Source organism: Lissotriton helveticus, chromosome 11, assembly GCF_964261635.1.
Source record: "Lissotriton helveticus chromosome 11, aLisHel1.1, whole genome shotgun sequence".
NCBI classification, from domain to species: Eukaryota; Metazoa; Chordata; class Amphibia; order Caudata; family Salamandridae; genus Lissotriton; species Lissotriton helveticus.
In genome coordinates this window covers 81466514-81491147 of record NC_136072.1, presented here as the reverse complement: position 1 = coordinate 81491147, position 24634 = coordinate 81466514, and the positions used below count along the sequence as shown (strand labels likewise).

General features: G+C 42.1%; 2 protein-coding genes across 2 annotated transcripts in view; both read left to right on the top strand.

The window, feature by feature from the left end:
• Positions 1-7001: 7001 nt before the first annotated feature.
• Positions 7002-9004, top strand: LOC144790720 (taste receptor type 2 member 9-like). The gene is made up of 2 exons (XM_078665436.1): positions 7002-7850; positions 8981-9004. Exons 1-2 carry the CDS (start codon positions 7002-7004, stop codon positions 9002-9004), a joined length of 873 nt encoding a protein of 290 aa, XP_078521562.1.
• Positions 9005-10840: 1836 nt separating this feature from the next.
• LOC144790719 (taste receptor type 2 member 40-like) overlaps positions 10841-24634 on the top strand; it is a 28949-nt gene continuing 15155 nt past the window's right edge. The window contains exon 1 of the mRNA XM_078665435.1: positions 10841-11079. Coding sequence (XP_078521561.1) covers positions 10841-11079 — 239 coding nt within the window. The remainder of the gene's footprint in view (positions 11080-24634) is intronic.

The following is a 24634-nucleotide window of genomic DNA, read 5'->3' as shown; positions in this document are numbered from 1 at the left end:
TTCCTGTCCCAGTGCATGATGGGAACAGAGCAAACCAAACTACAAAAGCCAATTCTTACACTGGGAAGGAAACAAGCTTCCGGGGACCGGTTTCTGGCATTACAGCCGTCTTCGGCCCGGCTTGCTTGAATCCTGATGGTGCAATGAGCAAGGGACTCATGTCTGAGTATACCCTTCCACGCTTAGGGTGGACAAAATTATTTACAACAAGGGGTGGTGAGGGACAGAGTCTCTGAATTAAGCAGAATACTCTCACCCAGTCAAGAGATCAGGGCTAGATCCAACACCGTTTTTTAGCTCATTGCACCATCCCAGTTTCAGAACCTGGCTGTATGCAAATTAGTCTGTTCCTGTCCCAGTGCATGATGGGCACAGAGCAAACCAAACTACAAAAGCCAATTCTTACACTGGGAAGGAAACAAGCTTCCGGGGACCGGTTTCTGGCATTACAGCCGTCTTCGGCCCGGCTTGCTTGAATCCTGATGGTGCAATGAGCAAGGGACTCATGTCTGAGTATACCCTTCCACGCTTAGGGTGGACAAAATTATTTACAACAAGGGGTGGTGAGGGACAGAGTCTCTGAATTAAGCAGAATACTCTCACCCAGTCAAGAGATCAGGGCTAGATCCAACACCGTTTTTTAGCTCATTGCACCATCCCAGTTTCAGAACCTGGCTGTATGCAAATTAGTCTGTTCCTGTCCCAGTGCATGATGGGAACAGAGCAAACCAAACTACAAAAGCCAATTCTTACACTGGGAAGGAAACAAGCTTCCGGGGACCGGTTTCTGGCATTACAGCCGTCTTCGGCCCGGCTTGCTTGAATCCTGATGGTGCAATGAGCAAGGGACTCATGTCTGAGTATACCCTTCCACGCTTAGGGTGGACAAAATTATTTACAACAAGGGGTGGTGAGGGACAGAGTCTCTGAATTAAGCAGAATACTCTCACCCAGTCAAGAGATCAGGGCTAGATGGTATCAGTGCAGCCCTTGGTTACACCAGAAATCATTCTTTTTGGCCCCTGTGCATATGTTTGTGAGTACCCATGGTTTAGATGGTAAGTATTATCCTAATGTGGTAGATAAAGAGAAAGGGGGATTATGTTATGTTCATATTCAAAAGAAATTCAAGTTACTTCCTTTCGTCATCAGTCAAAAGCTCATGCTTTAAGAGCAAAACCAGTGACCATGGTGCTGCTAAAATACTTTTGAGAGTGAGGTGAGGAAAATTTAAATGACATGAAATCCGTTACCTTGGTAAAAACCCAGGCTAGAGGTAGATTTTATTATATTTGTATCTATATAAATCCTTTAAAAGTTCAAAGAAATAGCCCTAAAAAGACTAGTTCAAACAAGAAGCCTAAGAATCCCAGCTAGATATTAATAACACATCATGCTAAGTGCTCCAATCTACTAGAAAACAAGCAAAGTATAAACATAAATCTATCACTTTCACACCCTCTATAAGGAAACGGCAAATGCACTGTTTTTATCATGTTTGGATAAACATGTCTCTTCCAGAAGATTTAGTCTTCATTTAAATATAATATCTTAACAATTCCATACCAATCCTGTCTGGTGTCTGCAATTGTTGTATCAATTTCAAGTACACCCTGTTGCCTTTATAATGTGTTATTTGTTGACTTTGACTTTTTTGCAACATATGATATTGCTTGTTAAGAGTTACAAAAATAGTTACAGTACAAATATCATGAAACCAGATAAGACAAAAAAGATAAAATGTTGACTAAGCGAGTTCAGAAACACATGTCAATCCAGAATCGTCTGGTGATCAGTAAACACAATGTACAAGTTAGTATTCATTAATTAGGGTGGAGCCGAGCAATGGTGAGCCATCCATGGGTTTCTCAAATTGAGCAGTACTTATCTGGTGTTGCTACTGTTCCACAGATAGCAATGTATGTATGGTCCATTAGGGAACCCATACAAGGAATCTTCTTTCAAGTATTTTATTCATCAATAGTGGTTCCCTATCTGATTAAAGTTTTCTGGTTAATGCTCGTTCTTATGAGTCTTTCACAGTTTTACATTCTTGATAATTCTGTCAACCACTTATCAAAAGTTGTAACATTTGTCTATTTTCATTGTCGCAGTATGCATAGTTTGATTGCTGTCATAGACGTGTCTAGGCGGTACATGCTACTATGGCTGGTAAATCCCACTGCAGAGGAGATGTCATGCCATATGGCTATTTTGCCCAACTGAGGAATAATAAGACTATTTGCACTCCTGCCAAGTAGCACGCATCAGGCGTTAGGTTGATGAATTTCAGTGTGGTGGTCTGAACACCATACTGAAATGCAAAATCATGAATGATAGTGCTTCCTCAGCTGTCAAGCCGAGGCCCTGCTATAATGCACCATACTGTGACTGAAACCAGCAGTGACAGCGCGCTGCTTCCGGCAGGTTTAGGGGCTGGGTCATTTGCTCGCAGCTGAAGCTGCTGCTCTGCTACAATGTAACAAATAGGTCCGTGCGGCATTAATCACCCACGCCAAACACAGTGTTTAATAGGCGGGTAATGGGTCATCCTGCTATCCGTGGTGTGCGAGTTTAGCCATGAATAAAGTTTTGGCTGCTCCAGTGGGAAAAGCCAGCGTATATCGCCGCCTGTACCGCGTTGTTAAATGGGACCAATCTTCTCTAGTTGCAGTTCAGAGAACCCAGTTCACCTGGACTCTAACGACACCTTGGCCAGTTATAAACCTCTCCTCTACGGGGAGGCATCTTATTGCTTCATTATGTTGCTTTGTTCTTGCAAGGTCAAAACGTATGATGCCAATATGTTCAGAAAGCACTGGTCCTTATGACATCTTGCATCTATGACATGCTGCAACTCAATCTCTATTATATTATATTATAGCCTTCTCCCACTTGTTCTGCTCGCTCCCTCCAGTGGGTCTCATTCTAATATGCTAACCCTCTATGCATTAGTGGTTAAACTCAGTGGCTATGTGTGAGAAATTCAACTCCATCTGGACAAAAATTCGGTTCAAGAGAAGAAGTCTAGACTCCCCCTGTTCCACTGGCAGGACTCCATGCACAATGCATAGTTAACGGTGTGCGCACAGACTCCTCTCCTGTAGGTAGTGTTGTCTGAAGACTCAGGGTTATATTTACAAGGGGATAGGGACACCAGAGCATCACTTTCTAGTGTTGTTCTGGTGAGGCTATGCCCTTCTCTATATGTAAAATTGGCATTAAGCCACCTTTTGTGGCTTGACGCCACCTTGTAAAGGATTCTGAAAAGGGGGTGGTGATGGACAGAGCATCTGAGTTAAACAGAACACTCATACCCAGTCAAAAGATCAGGGCTTTATCCATCACCGTTTTTTAGCTCACTGCACCATCCCAGTTCAGAACCTGGCTACATGCAAATTAGTCTGTCCCTGGCCCAGTGCATCATGGGAACAGGGCAGACCAAACTACCAAGCCAACTCTTTACTGGAAAGGAAACAAGCTTCTGGGGACCGGTTTCTGGCATTGCAGCCGTCTTCGACCCGGCTTGCTTGAATCCTAATGGTGCAGTGAGCAAGGGACTCACATCTGAGCATACCCTGCCACTCCTATAGTGGCCAAAACGATTCAGAAAAAGGGGTGGTGATGGACAGAGCATCTGAGTTAAATAGAACACTCATACCCAGTCAAAATATCAGGGCTTGATCCATCACCGTTTTTTAGCTCACTGCACCATCCCAGTTCAGAACCTGGCTACATGCAAATTAGTCTGTCCCTGGCCCAGTGCATCATGGGAACAGGGCAAACCAAACTACCAAGCCAATTCTTTACTGGAAAGGAAACAAGCTTCCGGGGACCGGTTTCTGGCATTGCAGCCGTCTTCGGCCCGGCTTGCTTGAATCCTAATAGTGCGGTGAGCAAGGGACTCACATCTGAGCATACCCTGCCACTCCTATAGTGGCCAAAACGATTCAGAAAAGAATTGGCTTGGTAGTTTGGTCTGCCCTGTTCCCATGATGCACTGGGCCAGGGACAGACTAATTTGCATGTAGCCAGGTTCTGAACTGGGATGGTGCAGTGAGCTAAAAAACGGTGATGAATCAAGCCCTGATCTTTTGACTGGGTATGAGTGGTCTGTTTAACTCAGATGCTCTGTCCATCACCACCCCCTTTTCTGAATCGTTTCGGCCACTATAGGAGTGTCAGGGTATGCTCAGACATGAGTCCCTTGCTCACTGCACCATCAGGATTCAAGCAAGCCGGGCCGAAGACGGCTGCAATGCCAGAAACCGGTCCCCAGAAGCTTGTTTCCTTTCCAGTAAAGAATTGGCTTGGTAGTTTGGTCTGCCCTGTTCCCATGATGCACTGGGCCAGGGACAGACTAATTTGCATGTAGCCAGGTTCGGAGCCGGGATGGTGCAGTGAGCTAAAAAACGGTGATGGATCAAGCCCTGATCTTTTGACTGGGTATGAGTGTTCTGTTTAACTCAGATGCTCTGTCCATCACCACCCCCTTTTCTGAATCACCTTGAAAAGGAGGCATCCTTTCACTTAGTTGTCTGCATGAAAAGGGCATGCAATGAGTGTTGCTGTGGGTGTTCAAACGCAAGAACCAACGCTTTTTGACACTGCCTAAAATCTGCAATGATGTGGAAATGTAAGGCAGTGCCAAAAACAAACACCATGCTATAGCAGGTGTTAGATTGGCGCCACAAGGAGAAATGCATTTATTTCTCCTCATTATTGCTTTATCTATGTGTGCTGCTTTCTGAAGCACACATAGAAGAGGCAAAATGCCATTAATAATTGTTTATGGGCAGGAATGTGTCCCTTCCTGCCCATAAACATCATGCATAGTAGTGAATATTTGCTACTTCTTTGTTGTGCTGCAGAAATCATAGAAGTAACCAGTCACCATTATTGATTGTTTATGTACAATGGCGTTACAACGCATACATTTACAATGCATGCCTTTACAATGCAGTTTTTATATCGCAACAACCTTTACAACACATTCTTTTACATAGCATGTCATTACATCGCATTTTCAGAAACAACCTTTACAACGCATTCCATTACATTGCATTATACCTTTACAATGCATACCATTACAATGCATACCATTACATTGTATTTAAGGTAAGTGTTAGATACTATAGGGGTAATAATTACTATTCTAACTAAAGTGAGTGCAACCGTAGGGTAAGTGTTGGATAGTGTAAGGGTATTATGCGTTGTAATGGTATGCGTTGTAATGACTTGCGATGTAATGCATGCGTTGTAGTGACATGCATTGTAATGACATGCATTGTAGTAACATGCAATGTAATGGCTGCGTTATAATGACATGCTATGTGAAGGATGATGTGATGTAATGACTGCTATGTAAAGGTAGTGCAATGTAAAGACTGTGTTGTAAAGGTTGTTTCCCAGAAGGGACACCTTTCTGCACATAAGCAAGCATTCCCTGCAATACAAGTACCCTTGCACTATGGTGTAAGGGTGCCTCTGTTGGCGTTAGGCATCTAATTTTAGCACCAGCGCTAGGGAAAAAACAGGGGTCCACCGTATTTCTGTAAATATGGCACATCTCTGTGTTTTGGAAATGTGGGAGCGCACCACTGCCACATTTGGCGCTGCTCTGGCTTTTCGTAGTAAATATGCACCTCAGTTCTCAGTACATAGTATACAGCACAGTAGTTCGCTTGTGTGCCCATACCAGTGGTTTCCTTGTCCTTGCTCCCTCCATCCTCAGCGTGCGCTGACCACAGCCCCCTCCCCTTCCCTGGCGATGCCTCCCACTCGACAGTGCTCCGACCAGATAATAGGCCCCACTATCACCAGCTGACTGTGGGAAGAGGAGGAGGGCTAGACATTCATCTGTTGTTCATTACAGGCATCATGTCCTTTCAAGGTCCTCCAAATAAAGGTGGTTGCGGTCAGGCGCCATAGAGCAGCGTGGCATTAGCTCTGCAGTAAAGCAGCCTGGCCCTCAGGGAGAAGCCATTTTCAATGAGGCCAAGCTCCTCCCTGATTTTTTTATTGATCATGAAGAAAATTCTAAATTTTTGCAGATGGGCTGAAATACAAATCTGTATATCACAAAACATCAAATAATAACATTATAAAAATCTGAACTTTTTAAAAGAAACTTTCAACTAGAATTGAAGGTCTGTTGCAGTGAAGTGTACCTTCTAAGTGCTCAGCCTCAGGTAAAAGCTATGTGAGTGTGGCACCTCCACCACCACATCTTGGACAGCCCACTCAAAATTTCGTTCTCCAGCACAGCACGCTATCTTGAAAGTTCTTTATTGACAGTTACTAACATCACACAACTATCTCATGCAAATGCATCAAATATTAACGTTCAATGGGATGCGTACCGACATCTTTAGCCATTTAAAAATAAAATAGTTAAAATAAATAAATTCACCACATTAGTGCCATGGGAAAAACACTGGTAATATTTAGCAGTAGTGTTAGCAAAGATGTTTCTTTATAATGAGTTGTTTTGATAGAGAAAAGATGTATATTAGATATTTTTTATTTTGTATATTTTAATTAAAACATTTAAAAATAAAGAGCAATGTAAGAATATTAAAGTGAATCAGTAAACACACACTTCCGTCAGAAACCTATTTAATGGAGAACAGTGGAAAGAAGTAGCAATTACTTCAGTTTTAAAACAACTATATTCAATGTGTTGTTTTGTGACAAAGAAAGCAAATCTAATATGCACCTTTAAATTCTAGATTTTGACTATTAGGGATTAAAGAAATAGCTTTGTTGATCTTAAAATTAGTTGAGGAATGAGGATGGAAAGTCTGTCAGATTTGCATTAATGCAAAGCTGAATGCAGGATTATGCAAGAAAAACATCAGTGGTAATTTGAACCAGGTGGAGCTGTCGGTTCAGGACTCTTTTTAAAAGATCCCTGCACAGGAAACTTAGAGAAGCCTCAGGTGCGACCAGTATTGCTGTGTGTGAATTCCCTGAGCGAACGGATAACAAAAGGACAGAAAATGGAGGATTCATTTATGATAAATGTTCTGAATATTACACTGAACTTGATTGGAATTCTCGCTAATGCATTCATTGTGGTGTTCCTTCTCCTGGCCTGGGCTCAAGGAAGAAGGTTGAATACCTGCGATCTCATCTTAGTGTCTCTCGGATTTGGATCCATATTTTATCAGTGTAGTTCAGTTTGTTTCCGTCTACTGGGCTTTCAAGTAATCTATGTGAATCCTCAATTCGTTTTTTTCATTGACGTATACTCTAGCAGCACCACGTCTTGGTTCACTGCCTGCCTCTGCATCTTCTACTGTGTAAAGATTGTGGACTTCAACCACCACCTCTTCTTCTGGCTGAAGATCAGGATCTCGAAGATGGTGCCCTGGATGCTCATGGGATCTGTCATGGGGTCCATCGCCCTTGGTATCCCATCATACTTGAGTTCATATGAAGAATCCCTTGAGAATTCAACAGCTATTCTAATATCTAACGTGACTATCAACAATAATGCACTGAATATGGCAAAATCATACCAATATGCAAGGGTTGCTCTTGGCATCTGCTTACCTCTTGTACTTGACATTGCTTCTATGCAACTCATCCTCATTTCCCTCTGCAGACACACCCGGAGGATGAATAATAATGCATCAGGCTTCAGCCAGCCCCAGCTGCAGACTCATTACAGGGCAGCCAAAATGATGGGCTTCCTCCTTTTGACCAACATTTCACTTTTAATTTCACAGATTCTCACAATGTGTACAACAAACGTATTAATGGTTTCTATCTGCTGGGTTATTATTTTTGCTTTTTTAACTACACAACCCATTGTCTTAATTCTGGGAAATCCCAAACTGAGGAAAGCGCTCTGGAAATTCCTCACTCCTTGGAGACAGTAAAGAAATCACCAGCTGAATGGATCGCTCAGGCTGAAGGGATTCATTCCACTGGATCACATTCTCTTCAGACATCCCTTCAACGCTAAACAGATCGATCTGTTCTTTGTGTGTTTAATATTTGATATTTGAAGAATTTATGCTGTTTTACAAAGATGAAATTTCTGAGGGGAATATATTGTGTAGGTTTTGAATAAGCTTTTAATGGAATGGCAAATGATAATGAATTTTATAGAGAATTTAAATTGATTTTACAGTTTTCTGTAATCCTGTTGTTTCTTCCATGCCTCAATTTAAAAAAAAATTCTAATATAAACCTTTGTCAAGGTAATTCCCAAGGGCTTGAGAGAATAATGGCAACAGTTGTTTATGAAATCAGATATACATGGGTTGGTGATACTGAACGAATGTGGATGAATCTGCCTGATAATATTTGGTTGTGAACAGTTGTTTCTAGAATTTTGTAAAATGGAATAGGAACTACTGGGAGTAAAGAAAACTATAATGAAACTAGTGGACACTAAACGAGTAATAAGCCAGCACAATTATGGCTGCAAATGTATCAACTCGATTTTTGTCATCAGAAAAGCAGAAGCAATGGCAGCAGATTTTTTTTAAATTTCTACAGATGTGTAATTCTTCATACTTTCTATAAAGAAATAGAAACGTCTGAATATGGCAAGGAATTGAATTAGTGGAGTTTGGGAGCACAAAAATAATAGAAGTAGAAAAATCTAAACTGGAGCGTTCACTGTGTTCATTCCAAATTGCTATATCTCAGCATATGAGAACAACAAAAGATTTATTAAGATAGATACTCTCAGAGGCGAACAGATATAACATAGAAGAAGTAAATGACATTTTCAATCGCTATGGGTTTCTTCCAACTGGGTTCTCGATTTGTCCCTTTCTTTATGTAGGGATTCTACAATCCTATACCGATCTGGCCTGTCAGATTGATGTCTGTATGGCATTAAGGTGGTGGATGTCTTCATGTGAGAACCATTGATGAGGGGACAATAGACATACATCTGTCACCAGTGCATTCAGACAGGGGCATCAGCCACACCCATAGATGGTGATTCCAGAGAGTGAAGGAAGTCCTGCATCTTCTCGGGTGATGAGGATTCCTTATTCCTGCTCCATATGTGACAAACATCATGACCGTGCTTAGAAGGCCACATTAAATGTCAATCTTTTCAGTTGGATCAGAGGGCCAGGTACCTCTTTCTACTGATAGCAGCATCAGTGGAGTAATCAGCTGAAATGTAAATGTCTATACCCTCATATTGAAAGGGGGCATTTTTTGCCTAGCCGCTCTCACAAATGCTCTCACATGTTGATGGCAAAGCAAGCAATGAAGTTGTGTGGTCTATTGGGCAACAGAGATTGGCGGTAATGAACCTCGTGACCCTTTTGAAATTCGAGAGGTTCTGACAACTGAACACCCAGAAGGGTAGGTAGCCGTTCAATAAGAAACGTTATTAAATGTGGGCCCTCTGCATCCTTCTGAAATCCAAAGAATTTGGACATTGTCTCTTATAGAAACAACCTGAACATTAGTGATCCTGCGGGGAAGGCCCATGTCTTTTGGCCTAAGTCATGTGCTGAAAGTTGATGAAGTTTAATATCTCCAGTCCTTTTTTTGATCTTGTCTAGACATTGAACAGAGGTAGTAATATCAGTGAGAAGTGTAAATGCGCAATTTAAGCTCCACCCCAATATGTCACAGAAGAGCGATACTTACATGTATCAGAACAACATAGCTGATGCATGCCTTCACCTTACTAATGTAAAGGGGAGCTCCAAACATTCTGCTGGAGTGCATTCACTGAAGAAACTAGGGAGTTATATAAGTGTGTGATCTAATGTCTTCATTATAATGTTATAAATTGTAGTTCTCATTCACACTTATATCTGTGTATTTGTAGTTATACTACTTTTACTGAAATTGCATTTCTTATGAACTCATGTATTCATTTATTAATGTTTTGCATTTATTCTGTAACAGTTTGAGCACATACAATCATGCTATTAAAGAGGACATTAACTGTACACTAAGTTAGCTTAACCAGAGGCCTTAAGTATTTGGTCCTTAATGTTTTGCAGGTGTGTTCACGTGGTTTCATAGCTAGTGAAAAGCATATTGTGTATTAGATATGGTGAAGTCCCAGAGGACAATGATGGCAACAATGTGAGGTGCTAATGAACTAAGACAGTACTCCTATTCATGTCATATCAGGAGCAGGGAGACATCCAAGGTTGTCCTGATGTTCAAATCGTTGGATGGGAAAATCAAGAGAAGTTTCCTATTTCTACTGTGAGAAGGTGGAAAACTAATGGGTTCAATGAAGTGGAATTCTCAAATGTTCTGTCGGTGTAATTGGTGATCACACTGTTAGTCTTCAGAGCAGATACATTTTGGACATGGAGAGGTGCAGATTTTCTGTTCATATATCCCTTACTTGGCTTTATGCTATACATTGGCTTGATCTGGGGAACTTTTACTGATGTCTCCACTATGATGACACTTTCCTGCTTTCCTTGATTTAACTAGGTTTCCCCATTTTCCAACTTTACTTTAGGACTGGTTTAGGTGGCTTTAGATATTTATTCATACATAGACAGAAGGATTGAAACCTGTACACTGATAATCAAATTCAATTTCTTATCAATTTTATTGCTGCAATGTATATCTGTATGCCTTATTCTGTTAAGACTTAATTTTATTCGCCGTTTTGGTTTACTATTGTTGATTTTGTATCTTTACAATATATTCTTGAGATTCATTTACATTAGTTTGGCTTTGAATTTATAATAAACCCATTTACCTTACCCATCAGTTCCTGGTCCTCTTTTTGTTGCCAAATGGGCTGCGCCGTAATTGAATTGTTTGATTAATGTTAACACCCTTTGACCTCTCAGGCAACTAAAAAAGGCCTATTGAAATGGTAAGAATGGCCCAGTGCTCCATCACCAGCTCTTTAAATTCTGAAGACATTGCTGACAGTTCGCCATTCATCTTCACAACTGATGGCCCTACAGTAAATATTTCCCACAGGATAACATATAGGGTCACTTTAGATAGTTTTGTAGAGTCTTTTTGGGCTGTGATCATTGAAGCGCTTCTAAAAAAAAGGAGTTGCTGCAGTGGCCTAGCCAACAACAAGGGGAAGGCCCTAAACAACAGCAAAAGGTAGGTGCGGTTCCAGAAGTTGATTATATTATGAGATGGTATGGATATGTGAGCAGATGACTAAAAAACATCAGCAGTATACCACAAGCATTCATAGCTACAGATGTTGCAATTGTTACACAAGTACTTCAGTAATGGCCCACAATTCCATCCCTAAGTTGCTATCACAACCAGGTAGATAGGCTGTTGCAGGAGTCTGCTAATACTTTCCAGCAGAAGCAACATTCATGAGCAGTGTAATTTAAAGTATGCAGGAGTCCCTGATACCACCCAGGTGCACGTGCACTAGTACAGGTATTGACATGTTAAAGAACAAAGGGCCAGCAACCAGTATATCATTCCTAGACAGCACCACTGGGCAATCAAGTCAGAAGTGGGGAGTGCCATCTCAGTCCATCATCTGTAGCAGAAGACAAGGTCCACAGTTAGATTACTACACCTCTGATCTACTCCACGCACAATGCATAGTCAAGAGGTGTACCCACAGACTCCTCTCTTGTAGGTAGGGCTGTCTGAAGACTCAGTTCTCAGTAGGTAGTGTACAGCTCAGTAGTTCACTAGTGTCCCCATACCAGTGGTTTTCTTGTCCTTGCGTCCTCCATCCTGAGAGTGCTCTGACCACAGCCCCTCACCTTCCCTGGCGATGTCTCCCACTCGGAAGTGCCTGAGCAACAAAATAGGCCCCACTGTCACCAGCCAACTGTGGGAAGGGGAGGAGGCACAGACATTCATCGGTCGTTCATTACAAACATCACAAACCTTTTTGGGCTGTGATCATTGAAGCGCTTCTAAAAAAAAAGAGCTGCTGCCGTGGCCTAGCCAACAACAAGTAGAAGGCACTAAACAACAGCGAAAGGTAGGTGCGGTTCCAGAAGTTGATTATAATATCAGATGGCAAGGATATGTGAGCAGATGACTACAAAACATCAGCAGTATACCACAAGCATTCATAGCTACAGATGTTGCAATTGTTACACAAGTACTTCAGTAATGAATAACAATAATAATAACAAGACCCAGAATCAAGTGCGAGACCTGGTGGCCAGCGGAGCTGGGTGCGCAGGGGTGGGCATTTTAGAACAAATTTAATTTAGAACAAATTACCATTGTAATTTTTTCTGTTGACCGTTACACTGAGTTCAGAAATGAAATGTACTTAAGAGACGTATATATCTAAAGATTTACCATGTTAATACATTTATAATTGACTAGGGATTTACATTACAATGGAAATCTGAGGCAGTGCCAAAAACTAACACCATGCTATAGAAGGGTTACCTTTCTGCACATAAACAATCATTCCCTGCAACACATGTACCCGTGTACTATTGTGTAAGGGTGCCTGTGTTTGCGTTAGGCATCTAATTTTAGCACCAGCGCTAGGGAAAACACAAGGGTCCACCGCACTGCTATAAATATGGCCCATCTCTGCGTTTTGGAAATGTGGGAGCGCCCTGCTGCCACATTTGGTGCAGCTCTGTGCTCTGGCTTTTCTTAGTAAATATGCCCCTCAGTTCTCAATACATAATATACAGCACAGTAGTTTACTAGTATGCCCATACCAGTGGTTTCTTTGTCCTTGCTCCATCCATTCTCAGCTTGTGCTGACCACAGCTCCCTCACCTTCCCTAGCGATGTCTTCCACTCGGCAGTGCCCCAACAACAAAATAGACCACACTATCACCAGCTGACTGTGGGAAGGGGGGGAGAGGCAGACATTAATCTGTTTTTCATTACAGGCATCATGGCCTTTCAAGGTCCTCCAAATAAAGGTGGTTGCAGTCAGCGTGGCAATAGTTCCGCAGGAATGCAGCCTGGCCCTCAGGGAGAAGCCATTTTCAATGAGGCCAAACTCCGCCCTGATTTTGGCTGTAATTTATCATGAAGAAAATGCGAACTTTTTGCAGATAGGCTGAAATCCATGTCTGTGTACCACAAAACATCAAATAATAACATTACACAAATCAGAACTTTTTAAACAAAGTTTCAACTAGAATTGAAGATCTGTTGCAGTGAAGTGTACCTTCTACTCTATGTGCTCAGCCTCAGGTAACAGCTATGTGATTGTGGCTCCTCCACCACCACAGCTTGGACAGCCCTCTCAAAATGTCATTCTTCAGCACAGCACGCTATCATGAAAGTTCTTTATTGCTAGTTACTAACATCATACAACTATCTCATGCAAAGGCATCAAATATTAAGGTTCAATAAGATACTTACCAACATATTTAGCCATTTAAAAATAAAATAGTGTAAATAAATAAATTCACCACATTAGTGCCTTGGGAAAAACACTGGTGATATTTAGCAGTGGTGTTAGCAAAGAAGTTTCTTTATAATTAGTTGCTTTGATAGAGAAAAGATGTATATTAGATATTTTTTATCTTTTCTATTTTAATTAAAACATTTAAAAATAATTAGCAATGTATGAATATTAAAGTGAATCACTAAATGCACACTTTCGTCAGAAACCCATTTAATGGAGAACGGTGGAAAGAATTAGCAATACTTCAGTTTTAAAACAACTATATTCCATGTGTTGTTTTGTGCAAAGAAAGCAAATCTAATGTACACCTTCAAATTCTAGATTTTGACTAGTGGGGATTAAAGAAATAGCTTTGTTGATCTTAAAAGTGGTTGAGAAATGAGGATGGAAAGTGTCAGATTTGCATTAATGCAAAGCTGAATGCAGGATTATGCAAGAAAGACATCAATGGTAACTTGAACCAGGCGGAGCTGTCGGTTCAGGACTCTTTTTAAAAGATCCCTGCACAAGAAACTTAAAGAAGTCTCAGGTGCGACCCGTATTGCTGTGTGTGAATTCCCTGAGCGAACGGATAAAAAAAAGATAGAAAATGGAGGATTTATTTATGAAAGACATTGTGAATATTGCAGTGACCTTGATTGGAATTCTCGCTAATGCATTCATTTTGGTGTTCTATCTCCTGACCTGGGCTCAAGGAAGAAGGTTGAATACCTGCGATCTCATCTTGGTGTCTCTAGGATTTGGAACCATATTTTATCAGTGTAAATTTGTTATTATCCATCTACTGGAAGTTCATCATATTTATATTGATGTTCGAGTTGATTATTTATTTGGAATGTACTCTAGCAGCATCACATGTTGGTCCAATGCCTGCCTCTGCATCTTCTACTGTGTGAAAATTGCGGACTTCAGCTACCACCTCTTCATCAGGCTGAAGATAATGATCTCGAAGATGGTGCCCTGGATGCTCCTGGGGTCTGTCATGGTGTCCATCACCCTCGGTATCCTATCATACTTGAGTTCATATCAAGAATTCCTGGAGATATCAACAGATAATCTAACATCAAACGTGATTACCAACAATGATACACTGAATATGTCATGGTCATACCTTTATCCATCTGTTGGTATTTGCTTACCTCTTGTCTTTGACATTGCTTCCATGACACTCATCCTCATTTCCCTCTGCAGACACACCCGGAGGATGAATAATAATGCATCAGGATTCGGCCAGCCCCAACTGCAGGCTCATTACAGGGCAGCCAAAATAATGGGGTTCCTCCTTTTGACCAGCATTTCACTTTTAATTTCGGAGATTCTCATATTGTGTACAACAAACGTCTCAATGTTGTCTATCTGCTGGGTTATTATTTTTGCTTTTTTAACTGCACAACCCATTGTCTTAATTCTGGGAAACCCCAAACTGAGGAAAGCGCTCTGGAAAATCCTCACTCCTTGGAGAGAGTAAAGAAATCACCAGCTGAATGGATATCTGAGGCTGAAGGGATTCATTCCACTGGATCCCATTCTCTTCAGACATCCCTTCAGCGCTAAACAGATTGAGCTGTTCTTTGTGTGTTTAATATTTGATTTTTGATGAATTTATGCTGTTTTACAAAGAAGACATTTCAGAGGGGAATATATTGTGTAGGTTTTGAATAAGCTTTTAGTGGAATGGCAAATGATAATGAATTTAAAAGAGAATTTAAATTGATTTTACAATTTTCTGTAATCCTGTTTTTCTTCCGTGCCTCAATTTCTTTTTTTAAAGATAAACCTTAGTCAAGATATATCTTACACTGCTGCCACTACAATGGTGAATGATGGTCCATGTAACAAGTAAAGTGGCACAATCAGTTTCTTTGAACTGAATTTAAAACTGAATTTAAAAGCAATATTTCAGAGATTGAGAACTTCATTATGTATGATTAATCACAACATTTACTGATAAAGGAAATACACAGTGATCACAAAGATGCAGAGTATCACAAGGGTTTCCCCAGCTGAAAGCATGGTATTTCCTTCTATATGTTTAGTATGTTGGGTGACAATTCATTCTCAATCCAATGCCCATTTTAATGGTGGGCGTAAACTGAATGAGAGTAGTGAAGGTCAAAGATGTCAGGGAGGAGCCATTGATGTTATTTCTGCAAATGTTGTGCTGAATTATTTTATTCTATCTCATCTTTCCTCAAAGTTCATTCACGGGCTTTAAAGCCAGACTCTGTCATGCCATTTTCATTGTTCTGTCGGTGAAGGATAGTGGTGTAATGCCAGCACTTAGAAACCACTCTAGTGCTCTATTCCCTTGGCAAGAGGCGGTTTGATGCTTGCAGCTGGACACCGCCATTCACCTTGAGGCTGAGGCTAAACTATGACTGCTGAACCTTATTGCGTGCCTCAAGCAGGGTAGGATGCAATATACGTTTTCACATCTGGGGCTCCTACGGCCAAGTGACTAGTGGCTAACCGCTAGATGTCCACCGTTGGGCCTAAGATACAGACAGTGGCCGGGGACCAGGTGGAATGATCATGGGTAGATTTGAGGTGCATAAAAGCGGTTTGCACTGATGAGAGCCTGGAGGACGATTGCCCAGAGTCGGAGAATATCATGCACAGAATGACAGCGGCATTGGAAGTTGAGCCCGCAGCCGAGAAACTAGCCATGGAGGACTGCTGCCCTTGTTGGGACACGGGTCACGCCTGCTGCTGATGAGAAAGTGCAAGACTGACCGTGCCCTGTCACTGATAACTGGTGGTGGACTTGACCTATGAGGATAGCAGGCCAGTAGGCCCTGATTGGGTACTCTATGGTTAGGCAATCTGACATGCTGTGCCCAATGTGGGTAGCAACTGATGCGAAGGGGCTGGGGGTACGCGGAGCTCTATGGTGAAGAATAGATAATTACCACTGGATGAGGATTGTGTGGAAGCAATGATATCATGAACTGGACGTTTTGCACATTGACACAACTGCAAGTTATATGCCATCTATTTGCCCGTAGTAACTGTATCACTGTTTACTTTGATATGTTTTTCTCTCAAAACTGAAAATAAAATAATCAAAACAATAACATTGAAACAAGACACGCTTTTTTTCTTTTCTACTTTCCCAAATGTCATTATTTTAGCACTGCGTTTTAAACACTTTTTGCAAAAATATGTTAATATATGTGTTTCATTCCTTTGTGACCTGTCAAAAACTCTCCATTTTTCATTCCCCTCAGGTGGCCCTATTTGAGATCTCTTTCCTGAGCTTGCACAGATCTCAGAACTCAAGCGTGTGCATACTCCCCCACCCAGGAAATATCATGCTGAACTCTTTAGTACTCCATGGCTTTTTCAGCCCCGTAGCGAAAAATTTAAAACAGCAATAGGCAGGGCCGGGGGGGGGGGGGGGGGGGGGGGGGTTGGAGTTGCCGCCGAGCTCTTTGGCGGGGGCGGTTTTCAGCCGAATTTGGCACAGGGCCTATGCTGCAAAAACGGGCCTTTAACAAAAACGGCCCCAGGGGCCCAAAACTGGCGCCCACCCGTGCGGCGCACCGGGGGATTGCCTGGTGCCTGTTATGGCCAGTCCGGCCATGGCAATAGGGTATAATCATGTACAGAAGTTGTGTTGCTCTCTCTGGGCCTCATTTATGAAGGTCTTGCGCCGCCGGTGCGTCACTTTTAAAATGGGAAATAGTGACGCAACAGTGGCGCAAGGCCTTCATAAATGAGGCCCTCTGTGTTTAATTCGCCCTGGCCCAGGTCCCAAAATTCACAAGGGATAGGCTTACCTGAATCTTAATATTAATTATCTCGGATAGCATTACACACCTCCTCCCAGCAGCTCAAAATTTAAAACTCTTTAATATTTTTGTCTCCCATGGCATACTGTCTTGTAAGTGTTTAATTAGCAAGGTACGTCTTTGTATTCTTGCATTTTAAAAGCATATGAAATTGTTTAAGATAAATACATTAGTTCCTGGTGCTGTATGTTCACCAAAATAATGTAGAGTGCCTCCTGCACTGTAAAACGAATCATATTTATTCTGAATATAAGGTAACCGATGTACACTTTACCACTGCTAGACAGAGCTGAACTGCTTGTGCTTTAACCGCTAAATCTGAAAAAAATTGTCTTAAACCTAATTGGCACACTTAATTTACTCATACGTCCCAATTAGAGTGATACTAATTGTACCAAGGGCCTGTAAATGACATGCTGCTAGTGGGCCAGCAGTGTGAACTATGGACCGCAGAGGCTGGAGGAGTGGTTCCTCGGCTGAAGCCCAGAGCACTGTCCCCAATCCTGTGTCTGTTGAGAATCATGGGACATGGCCATGTTGTAGGAGTCCACCAGTCGTTGGGGGCCGGCCGTGGCAGGGCTAGCATGTTGTCACGGGCCGGCTTCCCGCGCAAAGAAGTTTGGGGCATATTTACAAGTTCTGGCGCATCTCTGCAAATCAGCAGGGATGCGCCACGCAATTCCCTCCTTGCGCCACCACAGATGCGCCGCATTTACAATGCGGGCGCACCATGGTGCAAGGAAGGGCAGATGCGTGACGCATCTTGTGACGTACGGGCGGTGCATTGCTGGAGTCACGTCGCAAGCGCGACGCAACTCCTGCAATGCACAGGGGCCACACATACATAATGTGGTGCGTCACTCCTTATGCCTGCTTCAAGCAGGCGTAAGGATTTGACGCAGCAGCGTCGTAAAACTGATTCAGTGAAATCTTGTAGATTTCACTGTGTCAGTTTTACGGGGCTTTCCTACGAGGGAACGCCCACCCTGCGACAGAACGCCCACATGAAACCTGACGCAGGTTTCATGTGGTACAGGGCTTTACAACGTGACGCATCTGCCTAGATGCATCACGTTGTAAATAAGTCGCAACATGGCGCATTGTTTACGCCGCCGCTGCGTCACAAAAGTGACGCAACGGCGGCGTAAAAGTGTCGCAAGGGGCTCGTAAATCTGCCCCTAAGTGTTTGAGTGACAGAGGATATAATCTCTGAGTTGCTAATAAAATTTGCTTTTTAACTCGCGGTCATGATCAGATCATCATCTTCTGAACTGATGTCTAATGTGTTTTGGGTCGTGGTGATGACTCACAAGACTTAGAGCCACTGTGGTGTAACCGAAATCACACATAGCGGGCGGCGCTCCAGACCCCACGCACAGCAGCTCAGTTTAGCTAAGCTAATGTTTTTTTGGGGAGCTTAAGTCATTTTGAAATAATTCAGCCAGGCCTGCTGTGACCTTTGTGTGTGTGTGCCTCAGCCCCACTATCCTAAGACTTGCCCAAAGTCCTTGTGTCACCTGATAGAGAAGAGATCTGTGTTGGGCCCTCACATCCTGTTGGTACGTTTTTTGTTGCTCAAATGGGTGCAATTTCTGATATTTATATGTTTCCCTCATCTCCTTTGCTTGACTTAGCTTTCGGCAAAGTGTTATTGAAATTTCACTCATGATTGCACAGAAATTATGAAAATGTCACACAATGCCTTCTGAAACCTTGGCAGCTATGCACTTGCCCTATATACTTCTAACCAGATTTGTCTCTAGTGACCATGGAGGGATGGACACAGCCAGATGATATGGACCAGGTCGCAATCTGTGTTTCTACATTTCCAGAACATTAATGGTGGAAATGACCAGCCCTGTGCACTTCAGGGGAGTCCACTATCAAACATGTACAACTTTAAAATACAGGAACTTTGGTTTTGCCTCCTTGACATAAAGGTCATACTCGGTTAGGAATGTTGCCCAAGCTTCAGAAGTCCATTCCCATCCCAGAACCCTCTGCCAGTGACGTTTTATGATTAGCTCAAGTTGTTTCAGTGATAGTTCAGTGATTATTGCACCCTGCAAAGCAGTCACAGCCCATTTAGCGTGGCTCCAGAAATAGAGGAATTGCAGGAGGGGAGAGGTTGGTGGGTCTATCTGGGATAGGCCAAGTATTGTCTTCAGACACTGTAAAAGCTGTTTGAACTCTGAATAGTTTGTAGTGTTAAGACCAAAGTCTGATTATAGTTTTGGAAATTCTTTAAATTTGCTATTAAGGATTAACTGTTCCAATAAGAGGCTTCATCTCAGGGCATTCTGTTAAAGAGACAGGCATGTGTCCTAGTTGGATAAATACATCATTCCACACAGGGAGTGAGAGATGCAGCAGACGTTGAACTTGAATTAGCAATGGAGCCTTTCCAGGTGAAGATTAATATCCTTGTAGTCTGGTTATCAAGAGTTCCCACAGCTTCTTGCAGGAAGACTTTCACTGGTACTAAAAGTAGGGACTTTTCGATTTCTACCTATTCAGGCATCTGCTGTATCTGAAGCAAAAAGTATTCCAGCAGTGTCAGAGTGTCAGATGATGAGCCAGGTAATGCGAGGCCCTAAGCTGAAAGTCACAAACCTTATGCTTGCCTAAAGTGCCTGCATTTTGTGTCTGTCTGGGAATTCTCCTACCCAACGCCCTACGCCCGGATACCCGTAGGGTGACAGTATGCGCTATACAAGATCTAAAATCAAATCAAATCAAATCAAATCAAATCAAATCAAATGTCCCTGTCTATTTAGGAACATAGGGTTGCATAAACTGATATGCAGCGTGACGAAGCATAGTTATATTTTGACTGACGAATGTCCTGCTTATCCAGGGGGCAGATTGATAATCGCTTCTTTCCAGAAAGACGATTTGGAGGCGATACTAGTGAGGTGTATGGTCTCAATCACGACAACCCTCAGTTTCATCGCTCTCTCAGTGCTCGCCTGCAACGATTATGGCTTCATTATATATAATATTACAAATGCTTCCATTTCGAAATTATGAGACTGTGAAAGAACTATAAAGAGTCACTTTAAAGTTACATCAAATGCTGTGAAGGGCGATGCTGTTGCAGTCAAGATTTATTTTTCACCCTGAGTGTGAGGGTCAAAAACGGAGAGCCTGATAGGGACCCGTCCCAGCACATGTTTTTTAGAACGGCTGTTGCTGAGCACCGGCAGGACCCGGCCCACTTGAAGCCCTGCCAATGCCATTCACCTTGAGGCTGAGTCTAAACAATGACTGCTAGACCTTTTCCGTGCCTCAAGGAGGGTAGGGTGCGATATACGTTTTCACATCTGGGGCTCCTACTGGCCAAGTGACGAGTGACTATCCACTGGATGTCCACCCTTTGGGCCTAAGATACAGACATTGGCCAGGGACCAGGTGGAATGATCATGGGTAAATTTGAGGTCCATGAAAGTGGTTTCCACTGATGAGGGCCGGGAGGAGGATTGCCAAGAGTGGAAGAACATGCTGCATGGAAGGACAGAGGCATTAGAAGTTGAGCCCTCAGCCTAGAAAACTAGCCAGGGTGGACTGCCCCCTTTGCTGGGGCGGGGTCTTGCTTGCTGTGATGAGTCAATGCAAGATTGACAGTGTCCTGCTGCTGCTGACTGGTGGCGGATTTGGACAATGAGGATAGAAAGGCCCTGATTGGGACTCAGTGGGGAGGCGATCTGACTCAATGTGGGTAGCAACTGATGCAAATGGGGCGGGGGGTATATGGAGCTCTACGATGAAGAATGGCTACTTACCATTGAGGGAGGATTGTGCACTCATGTGTGGAAGCGTGGATAACATGACCTGTACCTTTGGTGCTCTAACACAGCTACATGTTACATGCCATCAATTTCCCTGTAGAGACAGTATCACTGTTTACTTTGATAAGTTTATCTTGCAAAAATGAAAATAAAACAATTTTTTATAAAACAAAAACATTTAAACAAGACCCGCTTTTTTTTCTTATCTACCTTTCCAAAGGTTATTAATTTAGCAGTGTGCTCTAAACGCTTTTGGCAAGAAATATGTTGTTATATGTGTTTCATTCCCTTTTTCATTCCCGTTTGACCTGGTAAAAACTTCTTTTTTTTTTAAAGTGTCCTCATTCCCCTCAGGTTGCCCTCTTTGAGATCTCTTTCCTGAGCTCGCCCTGATCTCAGATCTCAAGGGGGTGCAGACTCCACACCTGAGAGATATGCTGAGCTCTTCGGTAGTCCATGGCTTTTTCAGCCCCGTATCGAAGCATTAAAAACAGCAATAGGCTATAATCATCATGAGAGAGAGCTCAACTCCCAGTGCTCATCAGAATCTTATCCTTCAATCCCCTTTCTTTCTAACCATTTAACCAATAGGAGCCAAAACTCATATCTTCTCCTCTCCAGATCTATTGCATCCACTTTCAAGTTGTTTGTGACTGACCTCAACCACTCAATATGCGCGGGTGGGAGGTTCCTGAGCCGCCTCCTACAGAAGTCTCTCCGGGCCAGGAGAATCATGTACAGACGTACTTTTTTTGTTTAATTTACCCTCGCTGTTCCAGGTCCCCAAAAAACACAAGGTAAGACTTACCTGAATCTTAATATTGATTATCTCAGAGAGCATTACACACCTCCTCCCAGTAGCTCAAAATGAAAAACTCTTTCTTGGTTTTGTCTCTCATTGCATACTACCGTGTAAAAGTTTAATGAGCAAGGTACCCCTTTGTATTTTGTATTTGCATTTTAAAAGCGTACAAAATTGTTTATGACAAATATATTAATTCCTGGTTCTTTATGTTTACCCAAAAAATGTAGAGTGCCTCCTGCTCTGTAAACAAACATGTTACCATTGGTAGGCATTGCTAAACCGCTTGTCCTCTGACCTCTAAACCTGGTGAAAATCGGCCTACCCTCAATTGGCACACTTAATTTATTTATAAGGTACCTGTAGAGTGAAATTAATTGTACCACGGGCCTGTAAATGATATGCTACTAGTGGGCCAGCAGTGTGAACTATGGACCGCAGCGGCTGGAGAAGTGGTTACTCAGCTGAAGCTCAGATCACTGTCACTAGTCCTGTGTGGAAGAGAGAATCATGCAGCATGGTGGTGCCGCAGGAGTCCGCCAGTTGTTAGAATAAAAATTATGTTATTGTATTGTTTTAATTAAGTTAGCATTTGCTGCGCAATTTTGTGTGTAGGCGCCATTTTAGATTTACATCCAAACACATTTTTTGCTATTTCCGAGAAATGGCCTTTACTAGGTTATGTTTCTTCCGAGCTGGGTTTTGCCACACTAATGAATGCACGGTTCTTATTAATGCATATCTTTCTAATGCGATGTAAGCCTTCTCCCGCTTGTCTAGTGGCGGACAAAGGAAGAGTAGCCTTGGGAGATAGATGGAATCGAAACTTACTCCTTCATAATTTACTGTCCAGCTGCATCTCTCTGGAAAATTCCATGGTCAGCGTGTTTTTCATTCATTCTGAAATGTACATATTGTATCGTTATGCTTGCAGATGTCAGACTCTCTCTGCAACACTGTAGTATTCTGTATAGCTTGTTCCTGTCGCTGTGTCGCTCTTGAGCCAATAAACCTATTTACAAGCTTCCTCCGTCTACATCTATAATTGACAAACACCACAAACACTCTTAGCGCCTGGGCAGACAGGACTTCAGAAATGAATGCTAATTAAACGTGCAGTCATATATCAACCCGCAAACAAATGCTTGCCCGTTTATTTAACATTTGTGTAGACCTCCTTACGCAATCCCTGACCCACCCAGATCCCCTACCGCGACCCTGCTGGTATCAGTGCAGCCCTTGGTTACACCAGAAATCATTCTTTTTGGCCCCTGTGCATATGTTTGTGAGTACCCATGGTTTAGATGGTAAGTATTGTCCCAATGTGGTAGATAAAGAGAAAGGGGGATTATGTCATGTTCATATTCAAAAGAAATTCAAGTTACTTCCTTTTGTCATCAGTCAAAAGTTCATGCTTTAAGAGCAAAACAAGTGACCATAGTACTGCTAGAATACTTTTGAGAGTGAGGTGAGGAAAAATGAAATGACATGAAATCTGTTACCTTGGTAAAAACCCAGGTTAGAGGTAGATTTTATTATATTTGTATCTATATAAATCCTTTCAAAGTTCAAAGAAAAAGCCCTAAAAAGACTAGTTCAAACAAGAAGCCTAAGAATCCCAGCTAGATATTAAAAACACATTATGTTAAGTGCTTCAATATACTAGAACACAAACAAAGTATAAACATAAATCTATCACTTTCACACCCTCTATAAGGAAACGGCAAATCCACTGTTTTTATCATGTTTGGATAAACATGTCTCTTACAGAAGATTTAGTCTTCATTTAAATATAATATCTTAACAATTCAATACCAATCCTGTCCGGTGTCTGCAATTGTTGTATCAATTTCAAGTACACCCTGTTGCCTTTATAATGTGTTAATTTGTTGATTTTGACTTTTTTGCTACATATGATATTGCTTGTTAAGAGTTACAAAAATAGTTACAGTAAACCAGATAAGACAAAAAAGATAAAATGTTGACTAAGCGAGTTCAGAAACACATGTCAATCCAGAATCGTCTGGTGATCAGTAAACACAATGTACAAGTTAGTATTCATTAATTAGGGTGGAGCCGAGCAATGGTGAGCCATCCATGGGTTTCTCAAATTGAGCAGTACTTATCTGGTGTTGCTACTGTTCCACAGATAGCAATGTATGTATGGTCCATTATGGAACCCATACAAGGAATCTTCTTTCAAGTATTTTATTCATCAATAGTGGTTCCCTATCTGATTAAAGTTTTCTGGTTAATGCTCGTTCTTATGAGTCTTTCACAGTTTTACATTCTTGATAATTCCCCCTGTTCCACTGGCAGGACTCCATGCACAATGCATAGTTAACGGTGTGCGCACAGACTCCTCTCCTGTAGGTAGTGTTGTCTGAAGACTCAGGGTTATATTTACAAGGGGATAGCGACACCAGAGCATCACTTTCTAGTGTTCTTCTGGTGGGGCTATGCCCTCCTCTATATGTAAAAGTGGCATTAAGCCACCTGTTGTGGCTTGACGCCACCTTGTAAAGGAGGCATCCTTTCATTTAGTTGTCTGCATGAAAAGGGCATGCAATGAGTGTTGCTATGGCCGTTCAAACGCAAGAACCAACGCTTTTTGACACTGCCCAAAATCTGCAAGGATGTGGAAATGTGAGGCAGTGCCAAAAACGAACACCATGCTATAGCAGGTGTTAGATTGGCGCCACAAGGAGAAATGCATTTATTTCTCCTCATTATTGCTTTATCGATGTGTGCTGCTTTCTGAAGCACACATAGAAGAGGCAAAATGCCATTAATAATTGTTTATGGGCAGGAATGTGTCCCTTCCTGCCCATAAACATCATGCATAGTAGTGAAGATTTGCTACTTCTTTGTTGTGCTGCAGAAATCATAGAAGTAACAAGTCACCATT